Source organism: Chelmon rostratus, chromosome 11 (genome assembly GCF_017976325.1).
Source record: "Chelmon rostratus isolate fCheRos1 chromosome 11, fCheRos1.pri, whole genome shotgun sequence".
Lineage (NCBI taxonomy): Eukaryota > Metazoa > Chordata > Actinopteri > Chaetodontiformes > Chaetodontidae > Chelmon > Chelmon rostratus.
The window spans coordinates 22,262,385-22,289,909 of record NC_055668.1 but is presented as its reverse complement, the minus strand read 5'-3'; the positions used below and the strand labels follow the sequence as shown (position 1 = coordinate 22,289,909).

Genomic DNA, 27,525 nt, shown 5'->3' with positions numbered 1-27,525 from the left:
GCCAGACTCGCAGCAGACAAAACCCATCAGTTTTGTTGGAGGGAGGGGGGGCAGACAAAAGGCTGAAACGTCCCCAACTGTTTAGTTTCCATATCTAGCAGTCAGTGACAAGGCTTTCCGGCAGTTCTTATTTTTCACACACTGTCCTCTGGTGAGCAGCTTGTGGGTGTATACACACACACACACACACACACACACACACACACACACACACACACACACAGACCCCTGTCACTGATTCTATAACTCTTATCACCTGGTCTGTGGCATATTCCCAAATTCCAATTTGACTGCTAGCCCCTGGCCCAGAGCACATCTCTGAAAAGAAGTACAGCAAAAATGGCTTCAGCATGGACCCTTGATAGGAAATACCAGGAAGGATTTCACTACCGAATTCACAATGAGGGAGGCGGGAGGGCACAGATCTCAGCTTGCTCTGAATTTACCAACACATATTGACCAAACACACCATGATTTAATTTGAAGTTGCAATCACCAGCCATCAATAATGATCAAAATAGTTATTCTGCTTCACCATTTGTACCTTTTGTTAAAATTAATTGCATCCTGGACTTCATTGCACCCTAAATACTTGTTCCCCGAAGCAGGATGTAAAACAGTGAGCAAAAATGCCTCTTTCCTGCATTTTCTCTTTGTTTTTCATTTGATCTCTGCACTGTCGATTATGGGCCTATATCCAATTAATTCTTGAAATGTCTTTCATCTCTTTCTCCAGGAGTCCCCATCAGGGCGGAGGAAGGCCTTGGCCACCAGCAGTATAAACATGAAACAGTATGCCAGTCCAATGCCCACACAGACAGATGTCAAACTCAAGTTTAAGCCCCTGTCGAAGAAGGTGGTGTCAGCCACGCTGCAGTTCTCCCTCTCCTGCATCTTCCTTCGTGAGGGAAAGGCCACGTAAGTATTGCTCTTCTCATGTGACAACTTTCCCTTCGTTTAGAATGAACAATTTAATTTCTGACTCCTAAAATGCTGATTGATATCGGTTCTCAACTAACCCTGCTTCAAATTTTTGCTGTCTTATGTGAATGACAAAAGGAAAACGACACACGTTTTCAAGTACCTCTCAGAGCTAACCTTCAAACTGCGGTCAGCTTCTCAGCTCTCTGCTTTCAAATGTGAAATCTTTTGAAGTTAAAGCTGTGGCAAGTGCATCTGGAAAGAGGTACCACAGTATATTTTCCTGCTCTGCAAGAACAATAGCCTGCTATGACATCTGAATATGCTGGTGAGTGTGAAAAAAACAAAGGGAACTAAACATATTTGCTAATGTGGAACCAGCTGATGTGCCTGAAAGCAACATGAAATCATTGAGCTGCAAAGCAACGACCTGCTACTGTGAACAGTTCTTTACAAAAATGCCTCTTGCAAAGACTCGGCTCTGTTCAAAACCAGCTGCGAGTAGCGCCATCATCTCTACCATCTGCATCAGAAAAAAACACAGGCTAACCGTAGCCTTTCTGTGCCACTCACACATAGTGTTAGCAAGCCTGATAAGGGCGAAAAATTATGTCGTACATGAATGAGACTTATTCCTTTGTAGTGTCAGTAAATGTATCCATCAATAACTGAGCTGTATTCACACATACAGAAGCAGTAATAATGGCTCTAGCTATGTACTGTCACTCACCCACAGACACACACACCAGAGAGCATCCTATAGTAGAGCAGCTATCCCAGGTACAATGCCTGCACCCACACAGTAATTCTCTCTCAGGGCCATAAATGTGTGTTTGGTGACTGTCAAAGCTCCACCGGACCCCCTGCCTTTCCAGTAGAGAGAGATTCTCATAGAAGCTTCTCATGGCTGGTTAGCTCTGACTACCAGCTCTACTGTCGAGTGGTGGTCAGTCAGTCTCCCCTGTGTGCCCTGGCCCTCCACGTCACACTGCTGTTGCTCCCTCAATTCTCAGTTGCATTTTGTTGTGAGGGAGGTGTTCAAGCACAATTTGAGGATGTAGTTACCCTTCACAAAAACAGCTCTTACAGCTCTTGTCCTTAGCTCTGCAAGGAATCACATCAAGCTAATCAGTCTGCATATTTGTATTATTCTGCTGAATGCTAAAAATGTTGAAGAATACACACACACATAATGTATGTATACAAAAATGTACGCCCATTTTATTATTCAGTCTTTACATTCTTTGAGTTTAACTTACAGACACACACACACACACACACACACACTCACACACACAGTGTCTGCAGCTTCTCACTCATTCACACATATTCCTCTCTGATACCACCAACTTTCATTTAAGGACACACACTCCATGGTGTTTGCCGTTTGTTATTCATTCTAATTTGATAGCAGCAACTTTCATTTAAAGACAGGCACACATACACACATACTGAGCAAGAGGACAGCAACAAGGCCTTTGTTGTGTCGCGGATGGTGGGTCGATGGCGCGTAACCCTTGTTAACCCTTCGGGGAATGATGTCAACCACACAAACAAACTCAATCACACCAGTTCAAATGAGCCTCTGGGCCTGGGAAACACCAAACACAAAGAACAGAGAGGAGAATACATTGATTATGATGGAGCGGTGGTATCGTAGGGACTGAGTGGGAGTATACAAGACTACATAAAATACAAGACATACTGTAGAAGTTGAAGCATCTGGAAGAAAGTGGTGGAGGGGGGGACATAAGAGACAATGGGTGGATGGCGAAGCATGAGAGAGGAGAGGTTGAATAGGGAAGTCTTAGCTGATTATGACAGTAAAGTGTAGAGATGGAGGTTTAAAGTGAAGAAATAAATGAATGGTGAAAGAGAAGGATGAAGAGCTATGATAATTCTTGTTTGTGATCTTGCTATTGGTAGTCGTGTGGATGGGAGCTGTGGGTTGAATTATGTGTGTTTCTCCATCTTTTTACAGGCCATTGAAAATGCAATGGTGATGCATTTCATTTATTTAGTTATTCATTCTTTTCTCTCTCATTTGTTATCTCCGGTAGTTGTTATTCTGTTTAGGGTGCGTCATCATTTTTAAAGTCCTTTAAACTGCATTTCGAGAGTTACTAGTTTACATATTGTGATATACTTCCAAGAGAAACAGGACAGGTAGGCGGGACATAACGTTTTGAGGAATTTGATTTGAATGTTGTAAAGTGGGCGTGTCATAACAAACATGGAGAATTACCTTGGAAAACGGAACAAGCTCTGTGCTGTCAAACACCTGAAGACACGCCAACATACTGTGCTGTTGCTAGCTAGCTAAGTAATGAATCTTAGCTCTGTGGTGTGAAAAGTTAATGTTTCTCAGTTGTTAAATAAGTGCTCAATATGACCAGGGATGTAATCCAAACAGGGTAAAAGGGCATTTTTCATTTCATCTGGAGTTTAAAATGTGTGTGGTTCAGTCTATTGGTAGTGGACTATCAAACCTTTATAGGTATGCCCTATCTGTGCTGTTGTTACCTATGAACATGAATTTCTATATGTGTGTTTATGTGGGTTGTTTGTTTTTTATTGTCCAGTGATGAGGACATGCAAAGCCTTGCCAGCCTGATGAGCATGAAGCAGGCTGACATCGGCAACCTGGATGACTTTGAGGAGGAGAATGAAGAGGATGAGGAGAACAGAGTTAACCAGGAGGAGAAAGCTGCCAAGATCACAGGTGAAAACTGAAACAAAGCACTTTTTTTTGTTTTGACAGGTGGCACATATATTGTTTTGTAAGATCAGAGAAACATTAGCAAACTCATCCAGATTGCTGCTGTGCTGGAATCATGCATTACTTACTGGCATAGTAATATAGTTACTACTGGTCAGCACCCACGCTTTTCAGTCATTACATTTTTGTGCTGTCAGTCAAAGCTCTGTCAATGGTAAGTCGGCCTGTTTTATCAGCTATTTTGGCAGGTAGCAAATCAACTTGAGCAATAAGATGCTTAAACTTTTGCCCCTGAACTGACCACTTGGTGGATAAACTTTCCAACTTTCCTGAATGATCACCCAGACCTAAATGACCAGGACCAAGGATTCAGTTGGGCATCAACTTTGCTTCTTTCTTGATTTCTTTTATTTTTCCTAGTTTATGCTTCTGTGAGTATGGACGTGTGTGCATGCTTGTAAACCAAATTGAAAAAGGGAACTTGTAAATTCGGGAGTTTAATGTACAGTGTTTTGCCAACCATCTTCTATTGCTAAGGCTTTGCGTTCCCCTGTCCTCATTACCCTTTGTTCCTTGCTTTCTTCCTGTGTTGGTGGACTAGTTGACTAGCCCTCCATACATACATGTAGAGAATTCATTCTATGGTTTACTGTAGGGTCCCTGCTGCTTTCTGCTTTGCTTAATCCAACTTTTCAGAGCGCAATCTCTTCATGTTAAGCTTCATGCTTTCTCTCCTTCCTTTTCCCTTCCTTGCTCTTTGTCTCATTTATATGTATATGCATTGAGTGCCTACAGCGATGCTTCACGAGCGTGTGTCGCCGAATCAAAGGCCTGGCCAAGCTGCCAAAACTCCCCTCTATCATATTCCTCCCCTGGATGCAAACCATCCAACGAGCAAACAAGCTTCACCAGGAATACTAACACAAGGCTAACCAACGCATACCCAGCAAAACATATGTTCTCTCTTTACCTTTTACATACAGTATGTAAATAATGAAAAGAGAATATATTGCACCTAAAAGGGACGCATTATACATATCCATGAATGTATATTTTGTGTGTGTATTGTTGTGTATTTTAGTGTGTTTGTATTTGTCAGTTGTGTGTGAGTGGTAGACCTTCTGCTGTGCTACCTACCAAGGTAACCAACTAGAAACACCAGCTATGAAAGCTCATCGAAAAATTGCAATATAAGAGTAAAGCTATCCTAAATTCAGCCTTTACCTGTTTGTGTGTAAACATTATCAAATCAGTACAGCTTTGCAAGACAGCAGCTCAGTGTTGTGTATGTATTTTGAGATATACTGTCTATCAAGTACTATCTCTTAAGCTAATTAGTTAGCTAGTTTAACAATAGCAATACAATTACAAACATAATATGAAATATACTGTATGCACCCTTGTCAACTTTATTTATACTATTTGTTTATTAAATGGCGTTTGTGTGTGTGAGTGTGTGTGGATATTCTGAATGGATTGTGTTATTTTGCCTTGTTCACTGCTATTCTTCCTTCCTCCCTTCCTGTATGGCCCTGTCGTTTACAGAGATAGTAAACCAGTTGAATGCCCTCAGCTGCTTACATGGGGATGATGATGATGATGGTGTCCTTAAGCGAGCACGCAAAGCAACCGCTAAGCCTGCCGCTACCTCCCAAGGTCTTTTTTCACCTTTCTTTCTCCTCTCACACCCTGTGTTCCTGACTCTTCTTTTATCATCTTGTGAACATTGTGTCTCCTTTGCACTACTATTCATTACCACATTTTATTTCCATATATTTATTTTTCTTAATCTGTTCTTTCCAGCTTTCCTCTCTCTCTGTTTCTCTCTTTCTTTGACTCAAACCCCCCATCCCCCGAGCCTCCTTTACATTGGTATTGTGATCGTGTTGTGGTCTTACAATTTATCTTGGTCTGTGTGGTGATGTGCTGTACAAGGTATTGTGAACACATCAGTTGGTGTTCATCCTTTTGGCTCCTATTCTTTGTTTTTTGACAGTGTGGCCTCCCCCATTCTTTTTCTGCAATTGGTAGTGAACCAAAACAGGTAATCGGTATCCAAATGAGCTAATTTTACCCCCAAAAAATGTCTTTTCTGGAAGACTGAAGTTGTGTTGCTTTTTTTTCGAATTGGATATAAGTGTTTTGTTTTCACTTGAAGTGTGTATTGGATCCGTGGTATTATTATTGGGCCTCAAGCTGGTGAGATGCTTCAGAGTAACAAAGTTAGATGCAGGCGGGTTGGGGTGGCTGGGGTTGATGGTAACATCAGCGTTATATTAGGGGTCTCAAACTATGTGCTGTGAAAGGATTCTCATCAGTAGTTAAGGATTAACTATTAAGTTGAATAATTAATCATTGATTATAATGAAACCTGCATTCTCTTGGCTTTCTATGCATGACAAACCCAAAACTTCATTTACCCTCACATTTTACACAAAGGTCTTATCCTGTGACTGATAACAAGTGAGCTTATTTGGGTTACTCTGCTAACGCCCCCTGGCTCTTCTGCTTTGATAGTAAACAGTCACAAACTACGCTACACACTGGCACACACACAGACGTTAATACACACCCATGCACATGTCCTGGCTATGGCCTAAAATGGGTCATGAATGTTGTCAGTAAGAGGCAAGGAAAAGTGCTGCACCTCTTATCAGCTGCCACCACTTCACACAGCCACCCTACATATAGACCAAGGGACTCACACTCCATACACGCACACTTTTTCTCTTTGCTCAGATTCTCACACAGCGCTCAGCACCGCTTCTTGGCATCTACCTCACACACATTTACGCTCTTTTCAAGCTGACCCACACCCTGGCAGCATGTGATTGAGTTACGGTGAGGACGATGAAGATGAAGTGGACAATTCTCAGCCTTTCCAACTCGGATCTCCATAGCAACTCTATACTGCCTTCACTGTCTCCCACAGTAACCCTCCATGACACACACATTTTCCCAGAATGTCACTGCTGTACATGCATTGAAGTGAAGCTGAGGTTGCAGAGGAGCACAGAGAAGTTTGGGCAGCGCTCCCCAGCAAGAGGGATTACTTATACACGACTGAACAGTCTCATGGTTCACTCCAAAGTGCAGATATTGGTACATTTGGTTTGTGAATGTTTGTGTTCATTTCATTTTGGGTGATGTATCGCTGTGCAGCTGTTATTCTTGACTGTAGCTGTCACTCTTCATCATTGTTGTTCGAGTGTATGACTTTGTGTTGGACTCTTTGGCAACAGAGCTGATCAACAAGCTGAACTTCCTGGAAGACGAGGATCAGGAAGTGCCTCCTGCCATGAGCACCAACCCCTTTGATGACCCGGATGACGACCTTCATCCTAACCACCTCAACCCATTCGGTGATCCAGATGAGGAAGGTATGTTCAGCTCTTTTATTTATATATAGAAATTGTGTGTGTGTGTGTGTGTGTGTGTGTGTGTGTGTGTGTGTGTGTAAGGTGTTTATTTTTATTTTGTGGAGAATCAGTAGAATGACAGGTGATGCACATTGAAGGTTTAGATGTGCACATACCTTGAATGCGTGTAGTCATGTGTAACTATAGCAGGCAGGCTTCAGTGCTTTCAGTCAGACAGCTAAACCAATATTTTTGTCTGACCACCTGAGTAGACAGGTGTATTAGTATGGATTATTTGTTTTTGAGTGGCATGCGCGCGCGCACACACACACACACACACATAAAGCTCCCACTTTGATGCTTGTTTAGGTTGTGTTTACTCTGAACCTTATCATCTGTATGAGTCTGGGATTTTGCTTTCTTGTGCACATGTTTTTTAAAAATATATTCATACACATCCCTTGTGTGACATTTTAATCTTATTAAACTAGTATTGAGTCTTAACACACCTTTAGTGGAAATACTTGTTTTGAAGATGGTATGCTATCTTTTTTAATGAGTAGCAGCTGCTGTGTGTAGGCATGTGGGCCTGAGCACACAAAAAGCATGCTTGAATTGTTAAAGTAAGAAAATCTGTACTATAATAGTACTACAATTAACTTTGATAGAGAGATGATATTAAAACTCCCACAAATCACGACACTGCATGTGCCTGAAAATGCACGTCTTAGTCCTTTTCCAAGTTACCTAATATAAATCAAATATAAGTAAATGAACAGCAATGGATATAGATATCTGCTAAGAGGCAAATAGTACTGGCATCAGCATAATAAAACAATCCAGGGGGAGCTCACCTTTTAACTTGTGGCTCAGCCATTTCATTATAAGGTGTGCTAAAAAGCACAATATGAGAAAGCAGGTGTGTCCACAATGATTAGCTAGTTACCAGGACTACAGTCCCATTTATTTTGCCCCCCCCCCCCCGTTGCCCAGCTCTCTTGCTCAGTGGGGGAACAAGCTACCAAAGCTCTTGTCAAATAAATACTATTGAGTTATAGTGACTGTGTTGTACACGTGTAGTATGGTATGTGTTGTATATGGTCAGAGCTCTCCTCTCTGTCAACCAGAGCCCCCTGCCCAGCCGGTCTTAAGGCAGCGGGTTGATGATGATTCCTTCTATGATCACGACTCCTCGAATCCGTTCAATGAGCCTGATGAACCCGAGACACAAACATCTCCAGGGAACCCCTTCGATGAGCCCGAGCAGGACACGGACCTCCAGCCAGACCCAGAGCCCCCGAAGCCTAGACAGAGGAAAGGAGTCCGGCCTGTTGACATGAGCAAGTACTTGTACGCCGACACCACTCGCAACGAGGATGAGGAGCTTGACGAGTAAGACCTAATTTCTTCATCCTCTAATGTTATCAATCAGCTAGCACAGGAAAAAGTGTAATAACATCATCATGGGTATTTAGAGCAGTAATTTCAAATGACAGCTTCATCAGATTATGAGGTTTAGATGACAGTATGCCATTGAGGAAATCCTTTTTGTCCTTGTGTTTGACTTGCATTGGTACAAGAAAAGTATAGCTGAAGCCCCTTTATTTATCTATACAGTCAATTTAACCTTTTTGTCTGTCAGAGTAGAGAAGTCTCTGTTGTATTGTTTTTATAGAGGGATTTGGATGAACACCCTTTCCTGAACTGTTGAGAAAAAATAGCCTACTGACATGGATCCGTATGCATGAGTAGCCTATAGTAGAAGCAGTCTGAAAGGATCCAGGCAGCCCATCTTGGTTACTCTTGGCAAGCCAAATCGTGTAAGACCCCTCCTTATAGAGGGGTACTTGTAGCCCCCCGTCAGGGCAGAGTGACGAGGCAGCTCTTTCAGCGAGAACAAGGGCTCTGTTGTTTTACTGCATTCTTTAACCTTGTCTCCCTCCTTTCCCTCCTCTGCCATTGCTTCCCTCCCTCCCTATCAACTGGTTGCCTCATACTTTTCCTCCTTGCTGTCCTCCTTAACTTCCTCCCCACAACTCTGCTCATTTTTATTTCACCTCCTTCCTCTTTCATCCTGTCTTCCTTCCTTCCTCTTTCCTTTTCTTGTTTACATCACTTCATTGTGTCGTACTGCCAGTTCAGTGACAGAATCCCAGTTACTTCATTTCTACATTATTGGATGATTCAAAGCATGTACTCCTATTTTTTTTTTTTTTTTAGAACTGCTGGTGGTACAGAGCTGTTAGAAATCATAGAGATATTTTTGCCACTCACTTGGCAGAGGTATGGCTCTATAGTAAAAGAAGCCATGCAGTCAAAGAGATGACGTATGTTACCACCTCAGCAAGTTTTCATGATAACATTTCATCATCGTCAAAGAGATCGGATAAAGATTAATTTTGTAGGGTAGTACTCTGCACAGCACAGTGTTTCTCTGGTTGTGTGTGACCTCTGTAGACGAGCGGTCATGCCTAAATTCTAAATGTAAACTGGTAGGTTTCGGCTGTTGAGTGAAGCTGTCACACCGATAGCAGTATGTTTTAGTCATCTTGGCTGTCCAAAGACAGACAGGTTATTGACTGGCGTGTTTCTTTTGCTCTGTCTTTTACACCAGGGGCAGTTCTCTGCAGAATAGAAAGTTCAAGAGGGCAGTAGAGTGTTTTGACTGGAGTCCTTTCACATGTCTTTTAGCCAGTGCTGGTCTGTTAAAGCTGCTCTATAGTCCTGCCTGCTTTTCTTTTCTTCACTTCCCTTCTTTTTTTCCCTCTCCATATCGCTCTGCGGTTAGACAGACACCAAGCAGCTCTAACCTCCTCTTTCAGACAGATACCTAGTCAATCAGCTTTTTTTAGTCTCACCCGCTCTCACCCCCACCCTCTCCATCCAATTCTCTTGTTTGTTTTGGATTGCTTGTTGCATGTTGAGTGAATTTCTCAAGGCCGTGCCCCTGCTTTCAGTGCCACAAGTATGCCTGTATATTGATAACACTCTGGTATGTGTGTAAGAGTGCCTGTGTGGATGTGTGTGGGTTTCATTGTATGCTTGTGTGTGTGTATGCCTTCCTGCTTCTGCCCTGTGTGTCTGTCAGTGGTCCACATTGGGCAGTAAGGATACGAGGTCATGCAAACCTGACCTCAGTGCACCTGCATCTTCTATTACCTTACCACTTGTGTGTTGTTCATTGTACTGAACCAAACCCCTTTTTCCATTTAGCAATTCCCTTATGTTTAACTGAACAAAAGAACCATTAAATATATTACCATAAAAAATATACTGCCAAAACTTTTAAGAGCATTGCACAGTTTTGAGATAAATTGCTCATGGATTGAAATTGCACATGGTGGGTACGGATAAATTAAGCACAGCGATTGCTGTATTGCTGATAAATACATTTGTGTCACAGTAGAGTAAAAATATATATGCATAGGTTGAGTACTTAAAGAGAATGAAAATGTAATATTGCACCAGGTGTTTATGAAGTGTTACGGAGTTGTATGTAGTAATATCCTTTATACAGTCTGTGTTCACAAAGTGGTCAACCTCACTCCATTCTTATCAGTATCATATCCAGTCATGATACTATCACCTGTTACCTGTGGAATGGTCCAAACAGGTGTTTTTGGAGCATTCTACAGATTCAGAATAAGCAGATATTTACAAAAATCAATGAAGCTGATGAGGTCAGACATTAAATATGTTGTCTTTGTACTTTTTTTCCAATTCAGTATGTGCCAAAAATGATCAGCAAATTATCACATTTATTTTTTACACAGCATCTCAACTCTTTGGAATTGGGGTTGTAACGTGCACTTACTGACATGACATCTTTTTGTCTCCCTCTCGTCTGTCACCTGTCCTTTCCCTCCATTCTCAGATCCAACCCGTTCTACGAGCCAAGGACATCAAGCCCTACGCGGCCTCCTGCTGGCGGCCCCTCCTTGGATGTGGGCAGCAGCCAGAAGAGAAGGGCTCCCCCGCCCCCAAGTTCTAGCCCTGGCCTTGGCCCCAGTCCTCCACCTCCCAAACCCAGCTCTGTCCCAGACAGGGAGCAAGCCCAGCCAGTCGGGCCCAGCCCAGTCGCAGCGGTGATGGGGAGAGAGCTGGCCTCCTCTTCCCCCAAGGTAACCAAGCTTCAGTTGAATGTAATAAACTTGATCCCCATGACAGGCACACAGACTTGTGTGACAACCAAACAACAAATGTGATAAATGCTTAAATAATATGGAGTCTAGAAGTCTCAGCACTGTGTTTCAGTCTGGTGCTTAGTGCTTAGTGGGTTGGATATTTTTTGACTTGTTTTCCAAAAGCAAGTATTGAAAACAACCTCCCATTAAAGCACAAGGCAAGGCTGAATGTTGCCAAAACACAAACAGCAACTTCGCCTTGATAAAATACAGTCTAAAATTGGCGAATGATGGTTATATTAGAAACATTTCGATCAAAAAATAAGTAAAAATATAAGCATTTGTGTGATGCTGGATTTGGCAGTTGACCATTTATCTGTACTCGCTGCTATTGACACATGTTGGTTGGTACCAAGAAGGTATTCAGGTTTGATATCCAGTCCTAGATAGGAGTCCTTTTTCACAGTGTGACAACTCTAGTGAGTAATGATTAAATGCACATGAGACATAGTGATTTTGCTGATTAGCACTGTTTGGATTATGGAGGATTTCCAGGGGGGCTTCTCTAAAAGAGATCGCCTAAAATCCACAGTGTAATTTAAACAATGAGTCATAGCGAATTCACGATCACATAGACGTACAATGAAGGGTTTATAATTTTTTATTTTCATCATGTTTTTGATTTTTTTTTGTTTGATTTGATTAACTACTCAGAAACGTGTGTCAGATGAGCAAAGATTTATTTGTAGTACATCTTTACAGTACATCTTTACCATAAACTGAAAACAAACAGTCGTCTACTTACTATTCTTCATTCTGACTCATTCTATGTAGCATGTTATTTTAAGTGAATGACTTGAAGCACTGTGTGTGTGTGTGTGTGTGTGTGTGTGTGTGTGTGTGTGTGTGTGTGTGTGTGTGTGTTTTCGCGCTTTAGTGTCCACATCCAGTGGTCCTTACATTAGCTTTTTTTCCGCCTGCACAATCCCATCTTCTGCCCCATTCTTTATGCTCATGAAACTCCCTAGCTCCTCATTTGAATATAGGTATTTGTTTATTGGGGTGTTTTCGTATGTTTATTTATTTATTTAAATTAGGTAAATCATGGCTGGGTCTAATTAAATGGCTGATGGTCACACACACTCACGGCAGGAGTCAGACCACTGGTGGGGAATGATTGGCTGGGGGTGTGGGGATGGGTGGGGGTTAAAAATATGTGTGTGTGTGTGTGTGTGTGTGTGTGTATGCGTGTGGGGGGGGGGCTCAATGAGCCTATGTGGGGCTTAAACACAGGGGGCTTAACTACAGCAGAGCGATCACAAGGGGGTGTTGACCCCCAGTGCGCACACAAACACACACACCCATGCAAACACACTCTGTACAGTTACTTATATACACACACAGAGACACACACAGGTCCCTCCTCTCCATGCAGCTGGCTAGCTGACTGTTTTAGTGTAGCTGGGCGGTGATGCTGGCCGTCCATGTAATTATGGCACAGTGCCTTTATCACCCAGCTGCAGTTGCCTGTGACTGTGGGTGAGGGGGCCTAAACCCCTTTAATTACTCAAAGCCAGTGGCCTGTGGTGGGCCACACTTCGCCAAGAGATGCCCCTGCCTCTGGAGCTTGGGACAGAGGGAGGGAGGGATGCAAAGACTGAATTGTGGGTAAGGATTGAAAAGGAGGGGGTGAAGTGAAGGAGAATATGTGGAAGATAGTGAAGGGTAGCGAAAAGAAGAACAGTGGGGGGAAGAGAAGGAAGATGGCCAGGGAATAGTAGAGAGAGAGATAGGATGTTCACAGTAAACAAGGATAGGCCTACAGGGTTTGTTGACATATACAGCTAGTGTGAATAGGTTTTTCTGTCTTATTCACACCAAGCAGTGTGACACACACATACACACTCACACACACACACACACACACGCATACCTCAGCTGTGTGTAGGCTGTGAGATGACCTTTGAATGTATGAAGTCAGAGAGGATTAAGAAGAGACATTCCCACTATGAGAGGCCAAGACGAAACCGACACATCATCACACTGTGGACGTGTACAGAGTATGGATGTGTGCTTGTGCTTGCATGCATGTACCTATCTGTTCTTATAGTTTCTAGTATGCCTTAGGCTCAGTTCAGTGGTTATGTACTGGGGCAGTTATAACCTTCCCCCAAAACACAGCTAACCTCTACCTCTCTCATATAAGACATTTCAAGGTGTGTATTCTCCATTTATATTTATTTCTACCAGCTATTCATGTGGGCAATTGCTGTGTAGGACCAAGATAAACACACATGCAGACAACTAGGTCTAATCTCAGAATGTGAATAGGAATTGATATATTGAAAGAAGCCGCATTCAGTTATTCATTTACAACTTGCCCTGAAGGGAGTGAAATGTCTCATATGCGCCTTGTCTTTTGCTAACCAAAAGAGATTAGTATGCCTTGTATCCCATTTACATTTTACACTTTTATTCAGTGCAAAGGTAACATAAGTGCAGCGGTTGAACAAGCTTTAGTTGCTTGATCACTATAGTAACACCCAACAAATAGTTCAGAGCTGAATTGAATAATTTACTGTGATCATGGACTGATATTCAAAAGATGCAAAGAGGAAAAAAGGCTAAAGCAAGAAAGATCAGGACAGCAGTAGAGAAGAAGGATGTGAAAAAGAGAATGTGAATCATGGAGAATTTATGATGTCAGCCACTAAAATACTTACTTATTCTATGCTCAAAACGAGTAGTGTCATATTTTGGCTTAGCTAAACTCTCTTGTCCTTGTCATGAATTAATTCACTTAGGGAGATTTAGCATTCAACTTTGTCTTTGATGCAGTTTTTATCCTCCTTGTCATTGCATTAAACCCACCCACTTCAATGCCAGCCTGTGAAAAATCAGGACATCTACAGGACATATGGTGTGCACCCACTTACTCCATACACAGGTATTACACATGTGGATTGGATTTACATTAAGCTCTAACAAATGCTCAAAGCTCTGGATTTTTGCCAGTGGGACACATGTTCAGCACTGGCAATTTAAGGACAGGATAAGATGGTAATGCTGAAAATGCATTTATTGAAACATGTGGGTTACCATTTGTGGGGGTTTTTCTGTCTTGAGACCATCCATGTGGGACCCGTGAAAGCAATGCTTAGCAAATTTACATTTACCATGCAGGAACGGTGGATAGAGATGTAAATATAGATGTATAACCTGCAGCATCTATGGAGGCTCCAAGAGTTTTCTTCTCCATGATGCAGAGCAGACTGTAAGTTCTTGCAAAACCCAGCAGATATTGTAGTCCACATACAGTGAATGCAACCTCTGCCTGAGGTGCTTGTGTACATGTTTCCACTGTTAGCAGCTCAACCAAAGGAAGCGAAGGTTAAGTGCCCTCTCTTGCTCACTCTTGGGCGGTGTTTGTCTTTATCCTGACTCATACGTAAACTTCTTTAACTACTGTCAGCATTGAGCGTTTGTTTGTTTGTTTATTTTCCTATCTGAAGGTGGTGGAGGTGGCAGTCTCTCAATAGACACTTCACATCTCCCATGCCAATGTATTTATCCATTGTCTTGTCTTGGAGATATAGATCCTCAAAGACGCCAAGTTTAAGTTTAGCATCTGTGAAGGAGCTGGAAGGATGGAAACGTCTGTGGGATTAATGTAAATGAACGAAGGGAGTTCCTGTTGGGCGGGTTGTGAGCTCTGTCTGGTCCGATTCAGTCCATCTCTTTTCCCTGGGGCTGATTTCACCCCTCCCAGTAATTCAGTGATCCTCTGCTCCTCCTTTTGTTTCATCTCCATCTCTATTCCGTAGTCAGACCGCTCTACACTTAGATGCTCTGATCTTTGGATTTTCATCAAGTTTCCGCTTCATGAATTATTTGCCTTATTTTCATATAAAGAAAAGTTGGAAACTGGCATATGTCTGTGGGCAAAAGTTTGAACAAAAAAGTTCTATGTTATCTTAATATTTACTCAGAGAATCTTAGAAAGAGTAAAATATCCACAGCTTGAAGTTGCTGGCACTTAATTGGTCTGACAGTGCATGTAGATCCTAGACCTGTGGATTGCTTCAGAAAACCCCAGTTCCAATGATGGACCCTATGTAAAACATAGAATTACATACTGAATTTGATGCAGCAACACGTTTCAAACGAGTTGGGACAGGAGCAACAAAAGACTGGGAAAGTTGTGGAACGCTCCAAAAACACCTGTTTGGAACATTCCACAGGTAAACAGGTTGATTGGTAACAGGTGATAGTATCGTGATTGGGTATGAAAGGAGCATCCTGGAAAGGCTCAGTCGCTCACAAGTGAGGATGGAGCGAGGTTCAACACTTTGTGAACACATGATTGTATTACTACATGGGCTCAGGAACACTTCAGGAAACTGTTGTCAGTAAACACAGTCAGTTCGTTTGCGAATGATTGCATTCTGTTTTTATTTACATTTTACACAGCCTCACAACTTTTTGGAATCAGGGTTGTAAAATTTTACAAGGTCACTACAAAGCTTTTCTTTGGATGTTACTTTACTGTACCCCGTCAATATCACCTGTGTCTCGTAATACAAAATAATAAAAAGGAAAAAAAAATCTTAACCATAATCTAATATGATGTCTTGACCACTTTTCCATCTATTTCCCTTTCCTCTTCACACACAATCCTTCTTTCCAGAGATGAGAAAGTGAACCAACACTAGAGGTATGTTTTCTTTCTCTCCTTCAGTTGAAGGGCTTGTGTGATTACTTATGTTAATCAAAGGGTTCAAATTAAATAGAGTTTTGCAGGATGTGAGAGCTCCTATGCCGGGGGGAGGCAGAGGCCAGAGCTCTCCTTCCTCTCCCAGACTTTGTTTTCACAGCCCCTCCTTCAGTTCAGACTACCTCCAAATTGAAATTAGAATAAATTAACATTATTTAATTGAGTTCGCAGAAGGCTGCGATATTTCTTAATTAGCTTTCACCGGGGTTCGCGGCAGGAGAGGACCACATCCGCACATTTAAGTGTTACTGAGGTTGATGTGACGACTGAGGGATGTTTTTGGAGGACAGAGGGGAGCCCAAGAGACAAGGACAGTCATCTCTGGTCTTCTGATCTTTGCCTGTTCCAAGGTCTCTCGTCTTGTTATCATTATATCCAGTCCGAAGTTTTTCTATCTTCTCTGATAACTTTGACTTACCTTTAACAAAGAGTCTCCGATGGAGGACGTAAAGAAAGTAAGACTTATGGCCTAATGCTTTTAAACAGTGGTTGATGTAATTTTCTAATACTAAGTATTATGCAGTATTTGTCTCACTTTATGAATTAGTCCTATGTTCTCCCATATTTGCAGGCACTTTTCTTCTTGCTATTTGTTTTATAAATAAATGAGTGAGATTGTATACATTTTTTATACTCATCGCACATGGTTTTCAATGAGGATGACAAAGTCCTGTTTAGTTCCATTATCATAAAGCAAATACTAGTCACTAAAGTTACTTAATAGTCTGAACTCTTTTTAGTTAAGTGAAGTTGAGAAAACACAGAAGATCTTCTTGCTTCATTAACTGTTCTTGATAAAAGGTTTAGAGTAAATTTAAGTTTTGACATCTTCAGTACAGGCATATCTAAGTATTTTTCCCAACAATGATTTCAGTGTGATTTGTGTCGCTACTGTATATTGTTGCCGTTTCTCTTAAATGTCAGAACGTGGAATCAATGTTCCAAGCATTCATAGCGGTCCATTTCTAAAACCGAGGCATTGAAGACTCAGTGGCTCCCCTTGACCACATTGGCCTTTCCATAAGCTGTGTAATACAAGCAGAATAATCCTTGAGAGGCGTAAGGCTAAGTCTCAGTGTCTGCCATTTCCCAGTGTGGACCCCTCCCCAACTCTTATTTGCAGTCTCAGAGTGGCCTGTCATTGGATCTTGTGGGAGAGAGTAGACCCAGTTTCTTCTGTCATGCAGTTTAGAACCAATCATTGGGCTTCCTGTTGTTGCTGAATGCTGCAGGGCATCGCTGTCATCAAGTTAGGTAGAAAGGTCTAAGACATTAGCGACTACTAAACAATCTCAACTGTTCCTTTTGGAAAGTTGAAAAAGTTTAACAGAACTTTTAGGTAAGGTAATTTTGCGGGTCAAGTTGCATAAGGGTCAGCTTTAGGTTTGATGTGGACATGTGCCAAACGATGCCTTAATTTTTGACTCAACTAATTCTGGGATAAAAAGTTAGAGCCATGCGTAAGGACATTTCAAGAGGTTGTGCCTGCTCAAGAAGGAGCTGATCTCCTCTTGAGACTGAACAGGAATTTTGACTTGATACATGATGTTGATCCTGAAATCTCACAGGGCAGACATTGATATATTTAATCATGCTGAGGGAATAGATTCAAATCTAATATTAATATGTATTCAGGGATTATTCTAAATTCAGTTCCATATACAGTTACCATGAAGGACAGAGCATGTGTATTGTGTGTACAAATGTCCAACCTTGTGTGTGTTTGTGACGGATACATTTTGATCCAGTTCTGTAATGCGGCTATCATTTTTCCACCTCTTCCTCTGTTGGGTGCATGTCGAGTTCACAAGTTAAGCACTGCGAAGAGCTCACTCTCCTCAATACCCGCGCCGACTGGTGTAAAAGGGCCTTCCGCAAAGCGCCGCTTGTAATCTGCCTTTGGTAAGTCCTCCTTAGTTTTATCTGCCAAGGATTACCTCACAAGCAGCAAGCAGGAGAGAACGAGGGAGACGCAGAGCAAGAGAGAGAGAAATGAAAAGCAAGTCAAACAGAAAGCGATGAAGATGGAACAAAATGAAAACAAATCGCTGTGTAATCTCTGAAAGAGAGACCTGCTTTAGAGTTGAAGGGAAGTTTCCCTCGCCACTCATTTAGAGAGGGAATTGACTAATCCCTCCATGATTGATGTCTGCTATGAGAGGCTCTATGGCAGACTAATAGGGCTTATGAGGATGACCAGAAAGTCCTTTGTGTGTGTGTGCCTGTGTGTATGTGTGTGTGTGAGAATGAACCAAACCTTTTTGTCTTGTGTGTCCTTCTATGCAGTGGTCATAGAGGCCAGGGGTTTGAATGACATAGCGGCCGAAGAAGGAGTAACTTTATCTTAATCTGGTCTTAATCTGCCCCAGTCCTCCAGGTGTGTGTGGGCTTAAACCCAGAAGGATCCTGGGTTTTGGGGTGAGGTTTAAGGAGGCTTCGGGTGAGGAGGTAGAAGTCCACGCACTTGAAAACTCCTTCAACCCCCAGAAGGTCGAAGACCCCCCGCACATTCTTGAAAACTGCGCTCACTTAGTCATGCCATACCTTACTCCCGTCATCCTTAAGTGGCCCCTGCTACATTTTAATTGAATTAAACCAACCGTTCTCCATAATTTAAAAAGGACCTTAGAAGTACCTTATGAATTAGTCTGAGTGATTTGTCTTAAAAATTGTGTGTGTGTGTGTGTGTTTAAGTGTGTATGCGCACTCGTGTGTCTGTGTTTGAGGAAAGGAGAGTGAGTGTAGAAATGATAAGGCTTTAATTGCCTCTGCATAAACCCCTCCAACCCCCTCCCTCTTTTGGACTGTTATGGTATGCAGGTGTGTGCTCTGATGTGCTATAGGAAATACTGAGTGGCGTTTTAGTGCTTAACTCACTGATCGCTGAGCGGGATCATTCCTTTAGCTTTTAATTGAGCACTTTAGGAGGAGCTCAGTTGACCTCAACAAGATTTGATCATGTGGTCCTTGATCATAATGAGAACATACTGTACATGCGTACATCAAACTTGCACTCTCAGCAGTGTCTTCATATCGGATCATTTATTGGAATGCAGCAATTGTGACCTCAGTTAGTAGCTAATGTTGGTAGTTGCAACCAGGAATTGAAGATTATTTTGTTAACACCTGTTTCTATTCACCTTAACAGCAAAACACAGAATTCAGTTTTGCCACAAGATTTTTTTGTGTTGAAATGTTTACTTCAGCTAACTGAATGGTTGTTGGAGAATGAAACTTTACGTCTTAGGTGATGCCCTAACTTTTGACTAGTACTAACAGTGGATCAAAATTTCCATTTGTCCCAAGAATTTACTACAAGACTGAATTCCTGTCAGCCTTAGCCAACAGCGAGCTAACATTAGCATGTTAACATACTAAACTCCACATGGCCAAAAAGAGAAATTTCATGAGGCAATTGGTGGAGCAGTGGAGTAGTATTAGGTGATTTGCAAATTAAGATTTGTTGGTGCATGAGACCGAGTCAGTAACTCCAGCACCACCTGCCGTGTATCACAGTGGTGACAGCGTGAGCACTTGGGTACCGTTTTCTGCTAAATGTTAGAACCTCCTTTAAAGCATCACTGACACTGCAAACATCTGCCTCACAGTTTCATCACGCGTTCTCTTCCTTCTCCTTGTCTCTTTACTTTCTTTATCGATACCTCCTTCCACTCTTCCTGGATGCTCCCTCTTTTTCTCTGCCCGTGTGTAGCATAACCCCCTCCACACCCTTCCTCCATCAGGATGTGTGTGTTGATGCATGCGTATTCTGATCAGGAGTCAAAGGGGTGACTTTGTAATTATGTTCATTTTAATTGGCTGTGCTATCACCCCTCTCATCACTTTGGAGCCCACACTGCGCTGGACAATGGCAGCCTGTAGTGGGGGGGTTGCACAACTGCTGTGTCAAGACCCCCCCCCCCCCCCCCCACAGACACACTCACACACCTCGTACACGCACACACAGGCAGCCTCTTTACCTGTGGAACATAATTCCTAAAGTGGCCTCCTTAATGAGTTTTCCCTGCCCAGGCTTAGATTAATTGATAAATGGCGGAGTTATCGGCACGGCTGATCTCTGAATCCATTGCACCACTAATTTGTTTGTTGAACATGGCAGTTAAAGGAGATTAATACTTTATAGATTTAGCCCCTCCCCCCCCCCCCCCTCTTCCTTCTCTCAAAGCTTATTTATTTATCAGAGGAAGATGAGGAGGTGGAGGAGCGAAGAGACTGATGGCCGCCGCCTTCTTCTTTTTCTGAGTCTTAAACTATACATATTAAAAAGGCATATTCATGATTTCAAGGGAATTCATTTGGGCCAGTAGCAGTATGCAACATTGCAACATTTGCATTTAATTGGTAATATGGCTGCTCCTTCAAACACAATCAATTGTCTGTCTAATCATAGTTAGACAGATGCTTGATTATTGAGTCATTCATATTTGAAAACATCTGATAGTAATTTGTCAGCTGATCAGTCTTATTTTAGTTGTTAAAGAATTGTGACCATGATATGTACTGAGTGATTAACTTGTCAGTGCTCTCTGGTGTCATAGTGACTGTTTTTAAATTACCTCTAACATATTTTTTCTATTTTTGTACTGCAATCTCTTTTTTTTTTATGTATCAGCTATTGTTATATGCGGAAAAAAAAAGAGCCTGTATCGACTGATAGTTTGGTCTAGCTCTGAGCACAATCACTGACAAATATGCTGCATTCAAGTCACATCAGATTTGCTGTGGATCGAAGCTGCCAACACGGGTGGCAAACATGGCAGCAAGTTCAACAGTGTTCGAAGTGTGAAGTATTAATTGGACCTCATGACAACACCGAAGAGCTCCACAACAGTTGACCTGACAGTCACTGTTTTGAATGCGGAAGCCAACCAAATAAATGTATAACTGTATAAAAACTCTGTTATTTCTGCATATCCTGAATGTAAGTTAGGTAGAGTGTGACACAGCAAGACTCTGATGGTGTTGCTATAAAATAAAACAAGGGTACAGAAAGAGGCAAGAGGACAAAACAGACTTCGAAGTCTCATTGTGAGCTGGTGACAAAAGGCGGTTGAGACCTCATGTTGTGAGTAGTGGATGAGAAGGGATTGGTCGGGAAGGAGTTTTGAATCTCTTCTGCTGGATCCGTGTAACCCAACCAAAGATGGAGATCGACTCACCATCCATACCGACAGTGGTGTTGTCTTGTTCCTAACTGGGTCCCAGCTACTATACCATCGACACCCACCACCTCACCCCTTTACCGCACGCACAGACACACACACTGAATCCCAAACCTACCCACCCTGCATGTCTTTTTTTTTCCTCCAGCCAAAGCTAATTTGCAGAGGCGTGAGTGTGGGTAATGCTACTGCCGTTTCCATGACAAGCTAAAGCCAGCGCTTACACCGCATTATGCCCCTGTGTTACACGTTAGGCGAGTAAACTGGCGGGTGGGCACACTGCAAGCTGGCACAGTCACTCGTTTGTCTGCTTCCTCCTCCAAACTGTGTTATTTCATGATGTTTTTTTTTTTTTGTCAGTGAATGGTTTTTATTTCAATTTCAAAGCCTTGCCTGTCCCCTCCTGTTCTGCTTTTCTTTTTTTCTTGCTTCTTTGCATGGTTATGCCTTTGGAGCAGAATAGGCCTTGGAAGCAAAATGGTCCTGGAACAGGAAACCGCTTTTCCTGATTTTTGCATTTTACATCTCAGTAGCCAACTGCCGAAAGGCCCTCTGTCTTGGCCTGCAGGTTCACTGCTAGATGGGAAGCATATATGCTTCTGAGCGAATCACTAGCAACCCCCCTTCACCATCCTGATGAAAATATTTACAAATTTTCCTTCTTTGTGATATTTACACAAAGCCGTGGAATAAAGATTTGTTAAAAAATGTGGAAAAGACAGTTCAGTATTGTCCGGCTGCGTGGCATAGCAGCAGAGTGCCTTGCTCAAACGCAGCAGGTTCAGTCGGTCATATATTCAACCTCCCTGCAAGCTGTCAGGTGTGAAGGGTTATCACTCTCTCTCTGCCTGTTCACACATATAAAATGAAGCCTGACTTAACTAAACAGTGTCACAGTCACACACACGTGCACACACACTTTGTCTCACGGCTCTCTTTGGAAGGAGCCCCCCCTCTGCGTGATTACAACAGTAATGCGATATTTCCTTTGTATGTTAATGTGTATTATTTTTCACGCTACATTCGCTCTCCTCTCCTGCTCCAGCCTTTTGTTCCATCCACTCCACATCTCCATTTACATAATTGAACTTTTGATTGGACTTTGCTCCCTCCCCTCTGCCCTCATGCAGAGAACGTTTGAAATCCAAAGCATAATTTCATGGGTAAGATGACGCGAGGCGATCATTCCCTTTTCGCTCGGTCTTTTGCTAATGTGAAGACATCGGACATAGAAAGCCCAGATTAAACAAATTGCTTGTTTTGATTTAACATGCAATTAAATAATTGAGCATGATGATAGTTGGAGCCCAGCCAATCAGATGAGTGCCTTCAGTAGCAGGATGGACAGGACACTTAAGTGCACTAACCTTTATCCTCTTATATGTGAACAGGTATTAATGTTTTTCAAGTGTGCGTTTACATCTCCGATAAGAGCTGAGCATTACTGTGTGTTTGACTGCCTTCTCTAAACTATGTCTATCCATATGTATGGATGTATGCTTTCAATTCTGTCGGTTTCTGTGTCTGTGTGTATGTGCCTCCTGTTCTATCAGTACATTAGAAATCGAGTGTGTATGGATATACAGTATGTGCGCCTTTACACTGTAGACTCTGTTGTCATTTGAAGTGAGTGTGTGTTTACGTGTGCTTTGCAATGTGTGCGTGTGTGTGTGTGTGCGCATGGACTTTTTTTTTTTTTTTTTTTTTTTTTTTTTTTGCCGTAGGCTCCTTGAGCGGATTACAAGTTTTAAAGAGTATGAGATTCAACACCTCCTCAAATCTGACACTGTCTGACACTGCTTTGAAGCCATGAAAGTGAGATTGGAAAGACACGGAAGCTCTTTTCTTTCCACAGAGTCGTGGGTTTATGTCATTGGGTTGAGGCCAGTTAAGTTTCCATTGAAGCGTCATGCCCCAGAGGGAGAGACAAAGCTGCCACTTAAAACGTTTCACTTGTATCTTTTTTAGGAGTCTGGATGGCCAGTTTTAATGGCCTCCATACTCTTAAGTCATTTACTTCTGTATACTGCTGCAAGACTTTGTTTACATTTGTCCCTCTTAATTTAGGCCAACAGGGTGACCCAAAAGTATACAGTTTTGTGCATGTTCACCTCAGAGTTTGCAGTTGTCCATACTGCTAAAGCGTCTGTCTGCTCAGTTGCTGATGTTGATCTGAAAAGCAGTAAACAAATGTAATGTCTTTGCAGATAAAAGTAATCACAGTTTTGATTTGAGATACAAAGAAATGCCGAGAAATCAAAGAGATAAATATTGTTAAAATTGTTAGTATTATAATCCACATATCCTGCAATATAATTTTAGCCAAGAGTGTGAATCCATCTTCGAATATTTTAAACTTCACCTATATTCCTTACACCATCCTCGCCATATTAAATGTTGGTAAAAAGGGATTTGGAGTTAATGTATAGTACTGTTCAACTGACAGTAAGTCAGTGGATGTTTGCTAAGTTGCTCTAAAAGGTATTTCGAATTACTTCTGCTCTTATACAGTACAGTAGATATTGGCATACTGCCTGAATCTAAAAGCAACAATTTCTAGCCTCACTACAGAATTGTTCTTTTACTTAAGACCTAAGATCTGCCTGTGACAATTTTTTAATTTTCCATATCATGGTTCATCCGCTTTGCCCATGATCTGGAATCACATTCTGTCCTCCCAAAATCACATTGCTGACACCAAAAATCCTCCTCCTGACACCAGCACCAACAGGAACCTGGATGCTTCCTTTCCCAGGTTTCTTCCTATCTTGTCATTCAGGCATTGTAGTGAGCTTAACCCCCCTTCTTTCTCTCTCACATCCTTTTCCCTTCTTCCATTTTTTTCTTCCTTTGCCCCGTCGGATATATGTTGTTGACACTGAGGCATCAGGAATAATGGAATCTCTTGTCAGTGGCTTGTATTTTTTGCCCAGCCTGTTAGGGCTGTGTATAATAGTAGCAGAGAAGGAGGAAGAGGGGAGGTTATGTGCCACTGATAGTAATGAAGGTTGCCTTTTCATTTTTTAATATGGAATGTTTGTGGGCCGAGGCAATGCTCTCCGCTAATCCTACCCTCGAGCCGAGCTAGCTACATGCCTGTGTCAGTGTTACACACACACACACACACACACACATCCAGTGACATTCACACAGACAGATAAAAGACAACACACACACACTCACGCACACACACACACAAACAATACATATATGTGCACACCTTCCTTTAGGCAAGACAGCAAACTGTTTGATAAGTCAGGGTGCATTTCTGCTCCTCATGAAAATTTCACTCCTCCCGTGTTTGTGTCTTAAGGAAATACAGCCAGCTCCAGTAAGAGAAGATATGATATTTGTTCAATATTTGATGGATATGAAAGCTTGAGTGCGTAGATGCATTTGTAAACCTTTATCTGGAAAAGGAGAAAATTACATTGGGTCGGGTTGTGATGAACATGGGGTCACTGCCAGTCACTTGCAGCTGTTGTCGGATGAACTCCATGTCTCTGAAAACTGGTTTGTCTGGAATGAAGAAAAGAATCATTCTCAGTGACACACATGTATTTCTGAAATGACACATTTGCTTGGTTGAACTGAGGGTTTTAAAGTTAAGTAAATTGACCATCTGGTGACACCTGAAGCTCCTAAAAGTCCTCCTGGATCCATACTCTTTACTTATATTTTACAGTCTACACATTACTGTATTTATGTTATCAAAATTTGTATAAATTGATTTTTTTTTTAGTTCTTTGCACATGCATGTCTATCACTCATCTGCCCATATCCAGCTTCTCTTCCTGAGATCTTCCTTATCTGAATCGTGGGTCTGAGGACAGATGGTGTTGTAGGCTGTACAGATTGTGTAACTCCTTGATGCAAAAAATTCTGGGTTATATAAATAAAAATGACTTGACTATTAAGTTTTCAGTAACATATTATGTGTGTGAAAGTTGGGGTGCGGGGTTTATCTTTTAAAGTGCATGTTGTGGTACATGTTTATTTGTGTGTGTGTTTTTTTTCCTGTGGCTCAGACACCTGTATGTCGATAGGTGGGGGGTGAGCCTTATAGTCTGTGTGTCACACTGGCTAATGTATGTGTTTTTCCACTGGCCGTGTTACACAGGTGTGCATTTTAGTGTGTGTGTTTTCCGCCGGCTAGGGCGCAGGGTCTGCGGCACTGGAGTGTGCTGTGTGTCTAATTGCTTTAATAGCACCTGGTCTCTAATCCAAGGTAATTAGAGCGGCCAAATTAGACAGCTACTTTCAACCATCACTTGAAAAAGCAGAAAGGGAAGGCCTGGAGGAACACCACTCCACGCTGGAACTACAAACACACACACTTTCTTACTGACACACACAAAAATATTGGCAAAAGCAGAGGACTGGAGAAGCAAGTTTTGTTCAGTCAGCCAAGAGTATGTGCTTGTGTATGGAAAATGTAGAGAAATGTATATGTTTCTTTTAAGGTCAGGATACCCACATTATATTACATTAGTCAGTATGTTAAATAAATTAAAACTATTTGATGGGGAACCCTTGTTTACATCGACCTCTCTCCTTTGTCCGCATACAGTAATAGCGGCCATGTTATAATCGGTTTTGACTTTCTGACTTTTTATCTCTATATTTCTCTTCGTCTTTTTTTTTTCTTTTTCCATTTGTTTGAGTGGCACGCAGGCATTGTCGCGGCTGCCTAAAACGTGTCTGGAGAAGCTGCGGGGAAAGGTTAAGGCCCTCTTTTAAAGCCGGAAATGTCAAGTGTCCGCCCCTCAGGCTCCCGCTACCGTCTCCCTGTACTGAGACTGCTGTAGGGGCCCGCATGACTCTCTCTCACACACACACACACACACTGGTGCAAAGGTTAGGAGTTGCTATTAGAGATGGCCTCCAGTCTCTTTCATCTGGTTTGGCCCTTGTGGCATCTCATGCAGGCTCCAGGCTCATGGTCACAGGTTAAACTACAACAATAGAAGAGTAAGACACATCCAGGTACTTATAGATTTGGGCTAACTGGCTAATATTGCTTGAGTGCCACTCTTTTGTTTAATCCTGTTGACATTACAAACCAATTATTTTTTCGTTTCTTCAACAGCGTCAACAGCACGGCCAACGAAAAATCTAAAGGGTGACACGTTTAATCTCGTCACAGGCTTAAAAGCGTACAGCATTGATGTTAAGTTGTGGTTCAGACAGTCTTAAAATTAGTTTAGGATGGGAATTGATAAGTGTGGTTGTACACATGTAGGTCTCAGCATTAAGCTTTAGCGCATCTCTCTCTTTGGAGCGACATTGTCAAGTCAATCTTTTACATCACTTTTTAATTTCCAAATGAAACAAAGGGTCATTTTATTTTCCTCTCTACGGCCCTGAATAACCTTCTCCAAGTTGTCATGGCTTTGCAAGAGGCTTAAACACGCTGAAGTCGTCCCACCATCACCTAATGATACCGCTTCCCCATATTTGTGATGACAATTTGTCTTGGCTCCCATCAAGTCTGTGGCTTCCCTGTACTTGCAGTAACAATAATCCACCAACAGAGGGGGTTGGCTGGCCACCACAAGCATTGTTACAGGGCTCCGGTTGTCACACTGCAGTGAGCTGTGTTCTCTCAAGGCCTTCACTGTATGTCTTTAAAAACTGGGTAGTCTTGTTATGGTGGTCAATATCAGGTGGTGTAATAACATGTCTTCATTTCACTTTTCACTTCTAAAGGTTAAGTAAAGGTCCCATGTAGTGAGATTAAACATCAGATGGTGAAATTTACATAGTGCTGTTGCCATCTAAGCCAATATTGTACAAGAAGGTACACAATCAAAATAGAGTCGACATGACAACTGCAGGGCCTGATGTCTGGAGTCTGGTACTATGTTCAGTCATATTAACTAGACAGAAAGTCTTTAATATGGTTTAGTAAAGCAGATTGAATGCCATTTAGCAAAATTACACTGTGTATTTTCCTGAAGTTTTTAATTTACTGGTATTGACAATTCAATCTTCTTTTGTGTTTTGATATTGTATATTGATATATAGTACCATGTAATTAAGGAAATCTGGTATATTACTCATCTGTTAATGTCATTGTCTTGCACACAATAGTAATATACACTTGGATTTCAAACACATTTCATAGTCTTTTTGATCACCAACCTCTAATGAATTTAATCAAATCTCAGTGACATTTTTGCCATTTCTCTCCAAAATGATCTGAGAGAATTAGCCCGTATCTGTCGCTCCATAACCAGATTAGTGAATAGCCAGCTGAATAATCAGAATAGCATTGGTTCTGCTGGCTGTCAGAGGAAGACCAGTGTCTCCACGCCACCAAGGATTTGTGGGATTTGGAGTCTGGGAGAGGAAAGGCTCCTAATGGTGAAAGCTTTCGACCCAGATAAGACTTCAAAGGCGGAGCTAATTAATAAGATGTTTACATTATCCACGGTCATACGCT

General features: G+C 41.9%; 1 protein-coding gene across 4 annotated transcripts in view; it reads left to right on the top strand.

Annotated features, from left to right (window-relative positions):
- Positions 1-27,525, top strand: part of ehbp1 (EH domain binding protein 1) — a 147,346-nt gene that overhangs the window by 45,803 nt on the left and 74,018 nt on the right. For all 4 annotated transcript variants that reach the window (XM_041947114.1, XM_041947113.1, XM_041947112.1 and 1 more), the window contains exons 6-10: positions 737-918; positions 3,504-3,643; positions 6,883-7,020; positions 8,127-8,391; positions 10,874-11,120. In XM_041947114.1, coding sequence (XP_041803048.1) covers positions 737-918; positions 3,504-3,643; positions 6,883-7,020; positions 8,127-8,391; positions 10,874-11,120 — 972 coding nt within the window. The remainder of the gene's footprint in view (positions 1-736; positions 919-3,503; positions 3,644-6,882; positions 7,021-8,126; positions 8,392-10,873; positions 11,121-27,525) is intronic.